Source organism: Lemur catta, chromosome 4 (assembly GCF_020740605.2).
Source record: "Lemur catta isolate mLemCat1 chromosome 4, mLemCat1.pri, whole genome shotgun sequence".
In the NCBI taxonomy this organism is placed as follows: domain Eukaryota; kingdom Metazoa; phylum Chordata; class Mammalia; order Primates; family Lemuridae; genus Lemur; species Lemur catta.
Window position 1 is genome coordinate 20,421,443 of NC_059131.1, and position 16,033 is coordinate 20,437,475.

Sequence of the window (16,033 nt, forward strand, 5' to 3'; positions counted from 1 at the left end):
CAAAAGCTGTGCAGACCTTTTGCTTCCCAAAATGCAGACAGTTATTATATCATTTGGGGAAAAAAAGCATGTAATCTCTTTGAAAAACATTTTTTTTCTATATCTAAAAGACCACCATATTTGTGTGGCTCTAAAGTTGCATGGCAAACTTGCAAAACATTTTTTGTATTCAAATGTCATGCTGGTATGGATTTTCTGTCTTTAGCATTGGCATCTCTGATACCTTTTCATTCATTGGTAGAGGAAGAGCAGGGAGTACAGAGTATTCTAAGGCCTGGAATGAGTTTCAAGTCCACCAAAATGAGAAGCAGCAGGTCCAGAGAAATAGCTTAGCTACAGCTAGAACCTGGTGCTTCAGACAGATTGCTCTAGCAAAGCTTTCCTCTGGCATGTTTGGAGGAATGCAGCTTGTTTGTCTTTGTCCTCAGAGTCCTTTTGAGGTTCTGATTAGGGCCCAGCATTCCATAGTAGATAATAAATATTCAAATAACTCAAGGATGAAAGCCTTTTTTAGCACTTACTTCTGTAGATTTTGATTTGCCATGACATCACCTATATTCGTTTAATAATTTTCAAAAGAAAGTATTGGTTTTAAGTGATGGAAAACCACTTCAAAACAGCTTAGGCATATAGGGCAATTTATTAGCTTTCCAAAGCCAGGAGCAAATTGAACAGCCAAACCACAGTAAGAACAAGAGACACAGCTGGACCAAGACCCATGGGAACTAAGGGTGTGGATGCTGCCAGGACTCTCCTGTCTCCCCTCCACTTCCCACAGCTGGTAGACTTTATTCTTGCCCGCTATAGCCTGGCCTCTTCCATGTAGAGGAAATATGGCTGTTGACAGTTTCTTCTGCCTCTGCAGAGAAACTGGCCTACATTTAGTCACAGATCTTCAAGAAAGGACCAGCCTTTTCCTAGACTCATCAGCTGTTCCCAAGGGTTAGGAAAAGGCAACTCTTTCAGGAGCTATAAGAATTGGAGCCGGGGGTGTCTATAAGTGAGAGAGTCAGGCAAGCAATATCACAGATGTCTGCTATATCAACTGCCATTTCTATTTTCAGAGACAGGATCTTGCTCTTTTGTTGAGGTTAGAGTGCAGTGGTGTGATCATAGCTCACTGCAACCTCGAACTCCTGGGCTCAAGCTGTCCTCTTGCCTCAGCCTCCTGAGTAGCCAGAACTACAGGCTTATGCCACCATGCCCAGCTAATTTTTTCATTTTTTGTAGAGATGGGGTCTCTCTGTGTTGCCCAGAATGGTATTGAACTACTGGGCTCAAGCTATCCTCCTGCCTCGGTCTACTAAAGTGCTGGAATTACAGGCATGAGCCACCGTGCCCAGCCTCAACTGCCACTTTAAATATTTTGATCCCTTGCAAAGAGCTATATAAACAATTTAGGTAAAAATTTTACCTACCTTTTTTGTAAGTTATGGAGACCTATCAAAGATATGTTAAATGGTATTCATGTCTGTTCCATATGTACTTAAATAAAAACTCACTATTGATTGAACTTGTTTTGTTGGGCTCCTGGATAAAAGTCTGGCACAAGGTTTTTATCAGTAGGTATACATAAAAATCACAACTCAGAGGTATCTGAAGATGTACTTCAATATGATTTGTAAAACGGTTGCAAAAATTGATACTTTCAAGAAGCCCTCTAAAATAAAAGAAAAAGAAAAAAAGAAAAGAAGCAGCCTAGAGGAAGCTTCTTTTCTAACTCATTAAGAGCACAATTGTTAGGGTGATAGGGGAAACCCCACATGCCGGATTCTTTCTCTAAAAACTTTAGTGAATAGAGAAGTTGGCAGAAGCAAGGAAACATCATTGGCTTCCAGTGAGGACCTGGTAGTACTGCAGAGGCTTTCCCTTACCCAGCTTCTTCAGCCTCCTTGGATAAAGGCTCCATTCCACACACCTTCTAGAAAAATGCCCTGACTATTCAGAGAAAGTTGGTGGTTCTCAAGGCTATATAACGTCTGTTAGGTATTATAACTGTTGGGACAGTATTTAGCCAACAAGATCTTGATCATGATTATTTTAAAAGAGCCAGGATATTTCCACTCAAAGTTTATTTGTGTTATAAAAACATGTGATTTAATTTAGCTTTGTAAACAGCAGCTATAACCAACATATTAAGGGTAAGTACAGCTTCACAAGCAGATTCTTGCATAAATGAGAGCACTGAAATGGTCTTTGTTTATGAAAATATAAGCAAAATATAAATTTGTTAAAAAACCTAACCCTATACTGTGTCATGACATCTAGTAGTAATGAACTCAAGATGTCACTTTTGGAATACACGGGCAGGTGGCAACAGCTCTGTCTTGGTGTCCTGGGCTCACCCTGTAAGTGCTGGCTATTTCGAGAACATTGCAGTTATCCTTTCCTGACCTGACAATCAGCGCTTCTTATTTTTACTGAGTATAGTTAGTTAGTCATAGAATGTGCCTAACTATACATTATTGAAGGAAGGTTGATATTACGGCCTTAGAACTCCCTGGTCCTTGTTGATGTCCTTAGAGAAGCCATCCTCCTTTCTTAACTGAGTCTGTGTAAAGGTGTTAGATGAGTACATTTTATTTGGCATGGTGACCCCTATGGCCTTTAGTCTGTATACCTTTATGAATTGTGATTTCTTGCTCCATAGTTTCTGAAAGTAAACATGAAAACACATAAAGCATATACTTCTCTGTTTTGAATACCCACTACATGCCTGGTGCAAGCAGGGCAGTCTATTTTGGGTAACAAAAGAATAACAAATGATTTCTTCCGTTGCTCTTTTGATAATATAAATAATAAAACTTCCTCTGGGCTTCTTTTTTTTTTTAATTTCTGAGGGTTTCTTGAAAGTATCAATTTTTGCAACTGTTTTACAAATCATATTGAACTACATCTTCATCTTTTGAAGCATACAGGATTTAGACGCTAAATGGAGAGCAAGTAAATGTATAGTGAACATCTGATAGCTTTCCTGCATATGGGCTTACGTTCTTTTTATACCTTTCTTTGCACGTTGATACTGAGTCACTTCTCTGTGCACAGTAGTGTGCTAGATGGTAGAGCATTATGATTAAGAGTCCAGATTCAGATTCAGCATACATGGTTCAAAACTCATCTTCACCATTTATCTCTCTGAGCCTCAGTTTATTCATCTGCAAGTGAGAATAATAATCATTCCTACCTTATGAGTGTGTTATGAAGATTATGAGATGATATGTATAAAGTCACTAAGCAAAGTGACTATTGACAATGTTAGCTGTTATTAGGCCTGATAGGAAAGAGGACATTCCTACCCTGCTCTCAAGAAATTCACAATCTATTTGGATTATAAAATATATGTTGCTCAAACAGCATGGGGAATTCATAAAGCAACATGGTGAAAACTACCCAGGGAGGACATAGATTAGTTTGCAGTCGAAAGGAATCTTAATGGAGCAAGTAAATTTATAATCAGTTAAAGAAATAAAAAACCACACCAATTAAGAAAAGGAGAGAAAGAGCTTTTTCATAAGGGAAATAGCAATTGCAAAGGTGTTAGTCAAGATCTAGTAAAATATGTGAAGAGTGGTCCAAATTATCTGCACTAGGCAGGGAGAATGTTTTCACTCTCATTTCCATTTGGAGAAACCAAATCAGAAGTAACTCTTGTAAATGCTACCTTCATAAGGAATATCAAAATATCAAAAGAATTTTTAACCAACAACTCAGTATATGATGGAGATAGGCTATGACTAGGCTTTCTGAACCCCTTACCCAGTACTGCAACACCCTGCTTCATGGGAAGAAAGCTCAGGGTTGAGCGTTGCACCAACAGTAGAAGAGCCAGCCACAGGGGACCCATTTATTGCTCCTCATCTGTTTGGGTCAACTTTATCCCCTTACCTTTGGATTTGTTTTGCTTTCTGACTACTGTTTTCCGTGGCACTTGTACATTTCCTAGCACTTTTATGAAAAAGAAATGGCCTAATTTCTAAAATGACCAGTTATTATGGGACAGAGACCCCTTAGCAGTGAGACCAAGGTCTCATATACATCATTTTCCTTTTTCTTAAATATTTCTTCTGCTTAGATTTAATTCCATTCCTGCCATATTTACTATCGTGTCTTGAACCCACGTTCAAATTTTGATTGGGGCTACTTATGTTGATATATCATACCAGGAGTCAAGAGGACTTTTTTAATGCTAAATCTCTGAAGTAATAAAAGCCCAATGCTGATTCTCTGTAAAGCCATCTTTCACCACCTTTTTAAAACTTTCATTTCCTCCTCACTTCTTACATGCTTTCTCTGCTTTAATTTTTCTCCATAACATTTGTAACATACCATATATTTTTTTTGTTAAATGCATAAATGGTAGCACCATAAGAGAGTCTTATTCTCTTCCACTTGAAAACACTTGATTTGAAAAATACATGATGTGATGGTGATGAATCTATGTTATCAAAATATTGGAGCTTCTAAAATATTATATAAACTTCACTTAGTATTTAAAACAGGATTCTGTTTTGAAAATTTCATATTTGCATATAGCTTGTTGAAAACTCATAGCTTTTGTATAATGGGATGCTTACCCAAACCTAGCTTTTGATCATTCTAAGAATCACAGTTAATCCTGAGTCTAGCTTAATACCATTTTAAATGTAACTTAAAATAGTGCTTACTTGATTTTCAACATACTATATTATTATATATTAATAGCTTCTGTATAGTGATTTATACCCACAGACTAGTTTTGCTAGTAATGGTTATAGTTTTATTGTAAGCCTTTTTGAATTGAGAAATACAATGGCTTTTTTACAGTCTTCTTATGTGACCTGTGATTTGTAATATTTATGGTTCAGCTAATGTCTATCAGCAATTAGTTAATTGGCAGTTTGTATCTATATTGACACTAATGTTCTCAACGTATAGGGACTTGTTTAATGGCTGCTATCTTTACTTGGAATAATTAGCATATCAAAGGAATACAGCATAATGGTAAATTGTAATTGTGTTTACTTTCATTTCCAAGGCTAATTGTTATTTTTTTTCCTACACCCTTTTGATATTTACAAAGAGCCCCAATTGAATAGTTATATAAATGAACCATAATGATCTAACCGGAAATGTTGACTCTTATTAGTAGGTGTCTCCTTGGCTGATACATGATGGTTCAGATTTGAGTTTTCTTTACTAAAATATTAAGAAGTCATAAACTTAGGAATTAAAGAAATAAATATTGAAAATCTTCCTAATTGAAAGCATTTTCTATTTAATTGTATCAGTTTTATACTATGGATCCTGAAATCCAAATATTCCTCCATTTAGAAAAGCTAGTTCAGTGGTTTATTTCATTCATTTAATCATTCTTTCAGTCATTCTGCATTAATTCAGTTTTTCTTTCCCACCATATTTGCTACGTATATACTATGTTCCAGACACTGAGGGTGCAAAAATGAACAGGAAAAGCTCCCAGCCAGCAAGGAACTCAACTGTAGTGAACATTCACTATAAACTATAGGAACCCTTTTATGCTGTAGTCAAATGCTGAGCCAGATCCACAGTTAAATCTCAACAAAATATCCTGACCATTACTGCCTCACCATATGTATGGCAGTGCCTGGTGCACTTTTATAAAGGTAGGAGGCAATATTTTTCTTTAGCTTTAGCAGATTCGGCATCTTTTCCCTCAATTCAGCCTGTTGCAGTTTCAAATGGTACAGATAGAGAGCCCTGAAAATGTATACTTGTACATTTTTAAATGTCCCCTGCTATGCTCTAACCACCCCCTGTTTTCCAAGTGCTGCCATTAGTGGTTACAATAATCATCTGTAATGTTAGCTTCTAAGAACCCTGGTACAAGAGTTTCTTTTCTAATTTCCCAGATGGGAGGGAACACATGTACAAGCCTGTTAGAGTTGCAGAAACTGGAAACAGCACTGTGTGGATTTGTATTTTTGGAACTCTTCGGACTTACTTAAGCACTCAAAATCAAACTTAGGTATCCATTAGGAATCAAATACCGATTCAGGGAAAACTCATATGCCATGCTAAGAGGAATAAAACATACTAAAGTAGTTCATAAAATGAACTCTTGGAAATAACTAGTTTCATATTCAGACTAATGTTTCGTGTACTTTTTGCAGGATGCCAGATGATAAATGTTGATTATATAAACCAAGGTCATTCCTTTTATTTGGAGGATTGTCTCTGATGTTATTTATGAAAATAGTAGTGAAATGGAAATTAAAAAGTAGGAAAGGGAAATAATTATAAATTATCCATAGGTATGTGGAATGAAGCATCTAATTAAAAAGGATTTCAGTGGGCCCCTAGGTTTTTGCAGTATGTTTTTACAAGGTTATGTGATTTGTGATGGTCGTAGCCTTCAGCCTTGACCTTACATAAGAAAACTCAGTCATTGGGGGGAGGTATCTGAAAGTCATTATTTCTTTTTTTACTGTCTTTCTTAAGTTGACCAATCTAACTATAAAGAGAACTTCTTCTACACTTAGATTATAAAATGAATTTTTTCCTATGAATGTGATTTCAAGCTCAGCTTCAACCTTAGTTTTAGATATGAGTTTTTAAAGTATTTTTTAAAATTTCTGTCCTCATTTTACAGAAGGGGAAATTCAAGATTGAATACTTTATCATCTGTAAAAGAGCAAGAAGTGATAAGTAAGCTCAGACTCCCAGGCTGGGCTCTTCTTTTAAAACTACTGGTTCTGGAGAACTTGGTGTATTATATCGGGAGCTGAAGTGAAGAGTGAGCACTTAATTTCCAGACATCATTGGTGACAGCAACTTTTGTACAATAGGTTACTGAGAAATCACTAGATGTAAAGAATAAAGGTTAGGAATTAACATGCATTTGTTCACTGATTTATTCATTCAGCAAATGTTGAGTGGTGTCTGTGTGCCTTTTGCAATCCTCCTCTTACCCATTCTCCGTCCTCTCCCATAGTTTGGAAAAAAACAAAAAAATCCATACTTAATCATGCCACTTAAAAATATATTCCAGAGGTATTATAAATCTACATGTAAATATTAAAATGATAACAATGTTAGATGAAAAACTAGAGAAATATACAACCTCAGAGACTAAATTTAACTCTGTAAAAATCTAAATTTTCTGTGTTGGCAAAAGAGCCCCCAGAGTAAAAAGTCAAAAGCTAGACTTACAGAAAATATTTGCAATGCATGTGTTAGAAAAAAGTTAAGAAACCTAATAAACAACAATAAAAAAGAACTTTAAAGCAAAATGAGTAATGGATTTGATCAAGAAATTTACAAGAGAAATGTAGATGACCAATAAATAAGTGAAAAGTTGCTCAGCCTCATTCATTGAACCTGAATGGAGATGCCATTTTCCAGCTATCAGATTGCCAACATTAACTTAAAAAGAGTGATAACAGCCAGTGCTATCCAGTTATTCAGAATGAAGGGAAACAAACAGGCTTATACTGATGCAAATTCATGGGTCCAAATGTTAATTGCTGTAAAATTTTAAGAAAATAATTATTAATTCTATTGAAATGTAAGATGTTCATAACTTTTGACCCAGTAAGCTCAGTTGTAGTGTCATCTCTTAAGAAATATAAATCCCACTACTAAAGGAGATGTGTGTATATATATATATATATATATATATATATATATATATATATATATATAATATATATATATATATGTATATTTGCAAGAATATTTATTGCAGCATTATCAAGTGACAAAGAATTGCAAACAACCTGAAGGTCTGTTGCTAGGCAAATGGTTTAATAAAAAGTAAATTCATGCCATGGAATTCTATGTGGCTATTTAAAAAGCAATTGATAGAGTGGTATGATTCCATAAGGGAAAACAAAACTGAAGGTTAAAGAGCTGTTTGTATGCAAGTGTGTGTATATTTTTATGAGCATGGAGAAAGCTGTTTGAGGCTACACGTGCATTTAATATTGGTTACCTTGAAAAGTTGGGGAGAGGAAAGGGTGGAAGAACTTTTTCTTTATAAAATTCTATATAGTTTGACTTGTCTAAGCAAGTCTAAATTTTGTAATCTAAAAACTAAAAAGAAAAAATTAAGCAGTTAAAAAAAATAAAGAATAATAATGTAAGGGGAAGTGGACAAAGAGACAGAAGAGCCAGGAGAGGGTAGTTTCCTAGAAGCAAGAAAAGGGAGCGTTTCGAGAGACAAGTGATCATCCACATCGAATAATGTCTAAATAATAAGCTAGAAAAGGACAGAGAAGCATTTGCTGTGTTTAGTGGGTGCCTTGGTGGGAGCAATCTTGATGAACTAGTAGGTTCAGTAGGCTATTGTAGTGGGCAAAGGGATGAGTGGAAGGGAAGGGAGTAGATAGAGACAGAGTATGAAGGGGAGGAGGGAGATGAGAGAGAATCCAGGGCACACTGTAGAGTCCACCAAGATTCTTTTCTTTCCTTTTAAAATATTTACTTTCTAGAATGAGAGAGACTTATGTTCCTTGTCCCTGTGTATACCTGTCACACTTGTGCATCTCAAAGCACAATGGAAGTTAGAGCCAGCAGACTGAAGACGTTAGAGCTGAGCAGGGTGAGTGTGATTGATGACCAGCTTGAGGACCATAGTTTCAGACAGATGAAGAACATCCTTATCTAAGGTTCTCAATGCTCATGGAAGTCTTAAAGTCTAAGGTTGGGACCCCACCCTGGTATGTCCGCTGAGTCCTCTAGATGACCTGTGAACTGATCCAGAAATATAGGTTGGTTCTTAACAATCCCTATGGGTGAAAGATATTAAGTGTTCAAAAATTATTAAGTGTTTAAAATTTTTATATTTTATTCAGAACTACAACCAACCAAAAACAAATTGAGTTACTAAAATTTGGTAGTCACAAATGAAAATCAACATTCTACTAGATTTATTTTAATTCATTATTTTATTCAGAAGTCTGGCAGACACTTGGTGCTTGGCAGTAATCGTAAAGCACATGCACATAGTTGTAAATTCCACAATTTTGATTCAGGACACTTCAGCAGAGTATCGTCAGTGTTGGCTTGAGTTGGTTGTGATATTCAATTGCTGCTATTCTTTTTAATTATAAATTACAGTAAGTTAAGCTTTATCATTATTGGTTTAGTTTATTATGGACTGTTTGGCTAACCTCACAATGTTTATTGGTACATACTTGGATCAACAATGTTTTTGTCTTATAATGTTCTTATAACTAGACTTTTGAGATACGTATGTCTTGTGGGTCACATGTGAATCATCCATAATCCTTTTGCTAAAGTAGTAGTTGTATATTTAACCCCCCCTGCCATTTGCTTGTATGGTGACACACTTCATGGTGTGTTTACTGGGAAATTTTGCTATTTACATAAGGTACAGCATACTGTCAAGGTAGGTGTAATAACATTACTGGGTATTTTAATGTTTTGCTGGTGTTTTAGGATTTAAATCATGTTTATAGCAAGCTGTTTACTGCAGTTGGTTAATTATGTTTTTGTCTAATACTTTGTTACCACCAGATTCACAAATACCCTCCCCTGGAATGTGGGAACAATTGAGACAGGTGGGGCCTTTTGCCTCGTCTCGCGGGACTTTGTGCAGAAAGTTTGAAAGCCATCACTAGAGGAGTGTTAGGTGTGTGGCAAAGGATGCTGAGCTGCTAAGTTGGAATACGGGTAACTCATGGCCATGGCTTCAATGCTAGTGGACTGTGAACTTGTCACTAAGAAGGCATTATGAGAGCAGGTGCTGATGACGTTATTTTTTTCACTTCCTGTTTAAGGATGTAAATGAAGACCCTGGAGAAGATGTAGCCCTCCTTTCTGTCAGTTTTGAGGACACTGAAGCTACCCAAGTGTATCCAAAGCTGTACTTATCACCCCGAATTGAGCAGTAAGTGTCAATGTCGTTAACGTTATGCAGCCTGATGCCTCTTCTTGCTAACCAACGTGTCTCACTTTTTTTTTTTTTTGCCTCTCTTGAACTCTTAAAATTATTTCTCTTTATTGACTTTCATTTCCTTAAAAAAATTCATTGGGAGTTTAGATTTCAGAGTAAATGAAATATTTGCCACTGTAATCTTTTGGTGAGTATTAATTGTGCAATTTGTGATGTGAATACTGTACCTTTGTAGAAAAAGAAGAGTAGGCAGACTGAGTCCAAAATTATGACTCCCGCCAGATGTTCCCTGAGGTATGAATGTTTGTAACCTAAAGAGGACTGCTGAAAAGCATCTGGCCCAATTTCTTATATATTTGTAACTATTAGAGGTATTGGTAAAAAATGTAAGTAGTCTCCTTAAAATATTAAGCAAAAAACTTAGTAGACAACTTAAAAAGATAACATGTTTGAATTATTTTTTTGTGTCTAAGTAGCCATATGTAATTGTACACAGCATGTAGGCTACATGGTAGAAGTAGTTTGATATCACATTTGTGTTCTAATCAAATAACTTTACTCATCGGTAATGAATTTTGTAAGGACTGACTTCACAGTGTGCTTATTGTTGACTAAATGCTTTGGAAGCTTATTCTACTTCAAAGGAAGCTGAGGTTCATTGAAAATGGATTATAAGCAGATTTGGTTGGGAACTTCTGACAAGACAGATTTTTCATCAGCAGAGAGAGTTTTTACAGACTCTGATTGAAATATATTATTAAAATTCTCTGTGAGTCATTTAGTCAGGGTTGGCTGATTTCTGTCTGTAAGGAGATGTGGTCACCATCCAGCATTCATCCACTAAGCTGTGTTAACCCCCTCTGACCTTGGTTGCTCTGATTTATGAATTGTGGACACAACATCTTATAAACTTTATGACATAGCTGTTTATACCCCCAACTATGGGAGATTATGAGCATCAACAATCTGTAAGCATTCTTTCGTTTGTTTGTATGTCTCTGACAGCACCTAGAAAGAACTTTATAGTAGCAGGCACTCAACGAATGTTTTATTTTTGAATTGAAAATACTGAGGCTATCGGTAAGAGGTCAAAGGGTGTGAGAGGCAGTACAGGAATTCTAGAGTCAAGCAGATCTGGTTTTAAGGTGGGCACAGCCACTTACCAGATGGCAAAAATATTTAACATCTCTGAGCTTGTTTCCTCAGTCATAAAATAGGGATAATAGTACCTATTTCATAGTGTTGTTTCCAGGATTATATCAGATACTGTTCATAAAGCATTAATTGCAGTGCCTGGCACTATAGCACTCAGCAATCAGTAGCTATTAATGTTATTAGTATTGATATAGTTCACAGGAGAAGAATGAGTAAGTGGTTAGCAGGGGCAAGTTGGGGCATAAAAGGAGAAGAAGAGTAAATAAGTGAGCAAATACCAATTCTAGAGTAGCCACTCAGTGTGTACCTAATGAGTTAAATTACAAAGGCGTTTTGGTGATGAGGGAACAACCACAAGATGTGGGTAATATGAATATATTAGTTGCGCTGCTGGCAAGAATTTCCAGCTCAGAAAAGAATTATTTCCAGCAGCCAGGTTATTTTTCTTTGAAATTACTGCACCTAGTTTGCAAATAAACTTGCCAATTAAATATTCTCATCCTAAAATCTAAGATATAATGTAAAAAATGATTAGGGAAGGGTATATTTTAAAAGTCAGTTTTCCTATTTCTAAAACCTAGCTTTCTACATGTGTTCCCTCTTTTTTATATTAAGAACTGGCCATGCTGTACCTTTCCAAATCAGTTTTTTCTTACTTCCTCTCCAATAGCCTGCCTTTCAGCTGGACCCAGTCACTTTAAGTTTTCTTAATTCACCTGCTCTCTTGCCTTGATGCCTGTGCTAAAGCTGTTCCTTACCATGTACAATGCCTTTCTCTAGTTCCCTCTTCCTGTTGAAATATTATGTAATACATTCTCTAAGGCCTCATTCAAATGCCATCTTTCCAACCATTTTCTCCAAGTACTATTAGTCTAGCCTTCCCTGGAGCTCTTCACAATACTGAATTTATAGTAATCTTACAATCTGTATTAATATTATAATCTACCCTTCATAGTTTTAGTTGGTTAAATGCATTTTTTTTATCTTTTGCTAAATTACAAGCTGATCAAGGATAAGGAACAAGTCTTTTCATTTCGTGAATGCCTTGCACAAATGCAGTGCATAGTTATCAGTTGCCTAATTGGCAGTCTTCTAAGTTCATAAGTAATTCTCACCAAAAATCTAGAAAATGCTGCTCTGAAAGGTCTTATACTTTTCCTGGTTGATACAGATTTACTTGGTAGAACTTTATCTGAAATACCAAAGTAAACGACCAGAAGTTCATATATCCTTAAGTGGAAGTTTTCAAAATGAAGTTTTAGAGAAAGGTTAACATGGAGAGTAGTAAACTTGAGGTATGACTTTGTAAGGGCTTATATATTTGTTAAAGTTATTGATACCTTTGGTTAATTCTTGCAAAGTTCACATACAAAAAAAATAATGCCATTTCAAGAAGGCATGGTTATGGGATAGGTCAGGAGTAGGGAACCTGTGGCCTTAAGGCCACATGTGGGATTCTAGGTCCTTAAGTGCAGCCTTTTGACTAAATCCAAATTTTATAGAACAAATCTTTTTATTTTTATTAATACATTTTTATTCATCTTTTATATTTTTATTTTATTTTTTAAATGAACATATTTAAAATACCAAAGAATAAAATAAGTTTCAATGAAATAATCTTTCCAGATTGACCAGCACAATTAGAACATTAGTAAGCCATATGGGCTAAATTGATGGCTGCTTCGCTCATGATTTAGTTCTAACTTCCCCCAACTGACTGATGCCACTAATACGTGAGGCTGGTTAGTGAGAGTTTATGGGAATCTAAGATGCCATTCTGTTATCAGCTTTTGACAACGATACACTGTTTCTGTCCGAAGTGGAATTTGTAAATAGTTACACAGCTCAACAGTATTTTTTAATTCTGTCTGCTTAACACCCCATCATGTCAAAGAAGACCAAGAGAATGCTGAAGGAAGAAAACAGATTTTTTTAGTGAGGATTGGGAATTGCAGTATTATCTTGTTTCTGCTAAAAGTGAGATGATTTGTGTGCTTTGTGATGCTGCAGTATCAACATTAAAGAAATTCAATGCTCATCAGCATTATAACACTCAAAGGACCACAAATATTTTAAATTAGAGGGAGAGGCACAAAAAGTTATATTGCAGAAATTAAAATATGAAAAGCAAAGACAAATCTTTCAAGCAGCAATAAGACCTGGAAATAATGCAACTGAAGAAACTTATAAAGTAGCTTATATACTTGAGAAAAAAGGGAAGCCATTCACTGATACAGAAAATTGTGAAAGAATTTATTGTTGAAGTTGTAGGATGCTTAGACCCCGATAACGTTTCAAAGTACAAACAGCTGCCTCTTTCAAGGAGAACCATAACTGATCAGCAGCATGAATTAGCCTTCAACTTAACAGAAAAACTTCATGCAATACTTCAAAAGGAAAATATATATTATTCAATTGCTTTGGATGAATCAACTGATACTACTGACTTGGTGCAGGTTTTCTACTTCATTCAGGTCATAACAGAAGATTTTCTACACATATATATGGCTTTCAAAGTCAATGCTTTTGAGAAGAATTTTGTGTTTTTCTTATACTAGGGACATTTATGAAATAAACATATTTCAGGCCCTGTATATTTGTTTTCCAAGGAACCAAAACCAATCAGTTGAATTAGACACTAAGTTCTGTTCATTGAAAAAAAAAAAAAAAGTGGTGAGTTATGCAAAAAAAAAAAAAGCTAGTAGTTAGTGATGCAAGTTAGACTTTGGTTGAATATTAGGAAAGGAAAAAAAATAGTTTCTAAAACAGTTGCCTTTTTTTTTTTTTTTTTGCTGGCAGAAAAGCTATGAATTTTAAGGTTACATCATCAAAGCTGGCACTAAACGTGCTCTACCTTTCCCTCCTTCCCAGACTGTTGGCAGTTCCAGCAGTGAAACCACAGGTTAAATGGGCATCACAGGGTGCATAGTTCTCTTCCCCGAAAGGTGTGGGCCCTTTTCTTGGTCTGAGCCCATTTGTGGGAGTGGTTTGAAGAAAACCAGCTTCATCACTCCCTGTGCTGTTCCCACTCTGTGCGTAAAAAGAGAACTTCAGCCCTGAGGCAGACCAGGTGGCATCTTTCACAAGTACAGAATTTGTTTTTAGAACTTTTTGTTGTTAAGTTACAGTCCGCCTTGGAAATAAGTACTCAAAGCCTACCACCCCACAAACATTTCACTGTTAGTAAGGCCTGTATACCTTAAAATATGCATGTTCATCCTTTCAGGCAATAAAAACCCAGTAAGAATTGACCGAGTGTGAAGCCCTTTGTGAGGTGCTTCAGAGGCTGTCAAGATAAATGAGATATGGCCCATGCTCTTAATTTGCTTATAATATAGAAAGGGGGATAAGAACAAATGTGGCAGGTTGCAACTTGTGGCTTAGTAGAAAAGACACATTAATACTTGGCATCAGATGCCCTCTATTCCTTTACTTATTGGCTGGCATTCTTGGCTCGAGTTACATAACCTTTTTGTGCTTCATTTCATCTTCTGTAAACAGGGGTAAATCTAAGTTTCAGTTTCATCTACTCCAAGGCGGAGGATATATATGAAAGAGCCTACTGTAGTGATTGGCCCATGGTTGTTGCTTAGTTAGTGCTTCTTGAGTTGTAGAAATACCTAAGAAAATACTTATTAAGTGCTGTAAGAGTTCAATAGAGGAGGAGATCACATATCTATTTGATTTGGTGGAGGGGAAACTTTGGAAGATTTTGGAAAGCCTGGCTCTTCCAATGTAATGTGCCTTTTCTAGAGATTAAATATGTAATACTGTAACAACACGGAAAGGTATTTGTTTAGTTCTTTAAAAATGTTCAGACTGCTTTTCACTTTACCACCCCATCTGATCCTCATGATAGTATTCCTAGCATGTGTTTTATAATATAGCTTTTTTCTTCAACAACCTAGCATTCTTAGACCCTTCCTGGTCTCCTTCACTGCCTTTTCTTCCTTTTTTCAGCATATTAAATTATGCTAAATTGTGTTTCCTGTAATTACATCCCTGGACCACTTTGGTGGCCTTACCTCTTTGTGAATGACCTCCAAATCCCCATTTCTAATCCCACCTCATCTCCCTGCTCACAGATCTGCTTTTCTAGCCACTGGATAGACATGTCTGTCTGTGTGTTCAGTTGACACCTCAAATTCAAAGTGTCTGAAACCAAACTCATCATTACCCTAATATGCTAATGTTTCTATTTTACAATCCTATTTTTATTCGTGACACTCTTGTTTTCTTGGTGCCTAGGTACTATATCTCAAAGGCATTGACCACACCTCCTGCCCCTATTAGCCAGCCAGTTATTTTGTACTAGAAATTTGCTCTTCACAATGTCACTCATTTTTGTCATTATTACTGTCATTACCTTGTCCAGTCCTTCAATTGCCATGTCTCCTGATGGCTTTTTGACTTATGATTCTTCCCATTTCAGTCTATCCATCCGTGTAATGTCCTTGCTCAAAACCATCAATGCCTCTTGATTGCAAACTGAACTAAGTATCACAGCTCTCAATCTGGCATTCAGAGATTTTGTGTTATGGTCCCAGCTCACCCTTCCACCCAATCTGGGCTCTGCCTGTACCTAGCCAAACTTGGATTTTTGTGATTTCTTGAACACACCTTGTATTTTTCTGTACTTCTATACCTAAGGCTGCTCCTTATACCAGAATATTGAATTTGTTTCCTTCTCCTGTAGGGTCTGTTAAAGTTCTGTCCATCCTTTTAGATCGTTTCAATCACTACCTCCTCCATGGAACTTTATGTGACACTGTCGCCTGCCTCCCCAACAAGACTATAGTTTTTCCCTGCTGGGTTTGTGCCTCTGTTGTCATATTGTCTCTCTGGACTGTAAAGTCCTTAAGGGCTGGGCCTCTGTTTCCATCAGTTGAGGGCTGGGGAGCCACAGCCCATCTCTTGCCAAGCTGGCCCTTCCCAGGTCCCTGCTCAGTCCCAGTTTCCAATGATCAGACTTGCTGGAGAGGCAGAAAGCTGTGACACTTGGAT

At 36.4% G+C, this 16,033-nt stretch overlaps 1 protein-coding gene across 2 annotated transcripts in view; it reads left to right on the forward strand.

Annotated features, from left to right (window-relative positions):
* The window catches only part of BABAM2 (BRISC and BRCA1 A complex member 2), a 387,195-nt gene that overhangs the window by 197,094 nt on the left and 174,068 nt on the right, over positions 1 to 16,033 (forward strand). For both annotated transcript variants that reach the window (XM_045549309.1, XM_045549308.1), the window contains exon 7: positions 9,759 to 9,868. In XM_045549309.1, coding sequence (XP_045405265.1) covers positions 9,759 to 9,868 — 110 coding nt within the window. The remainder of the gene's footprint in view (positions 1 to 9,758; positions 9,869 to 16,033) is intronic.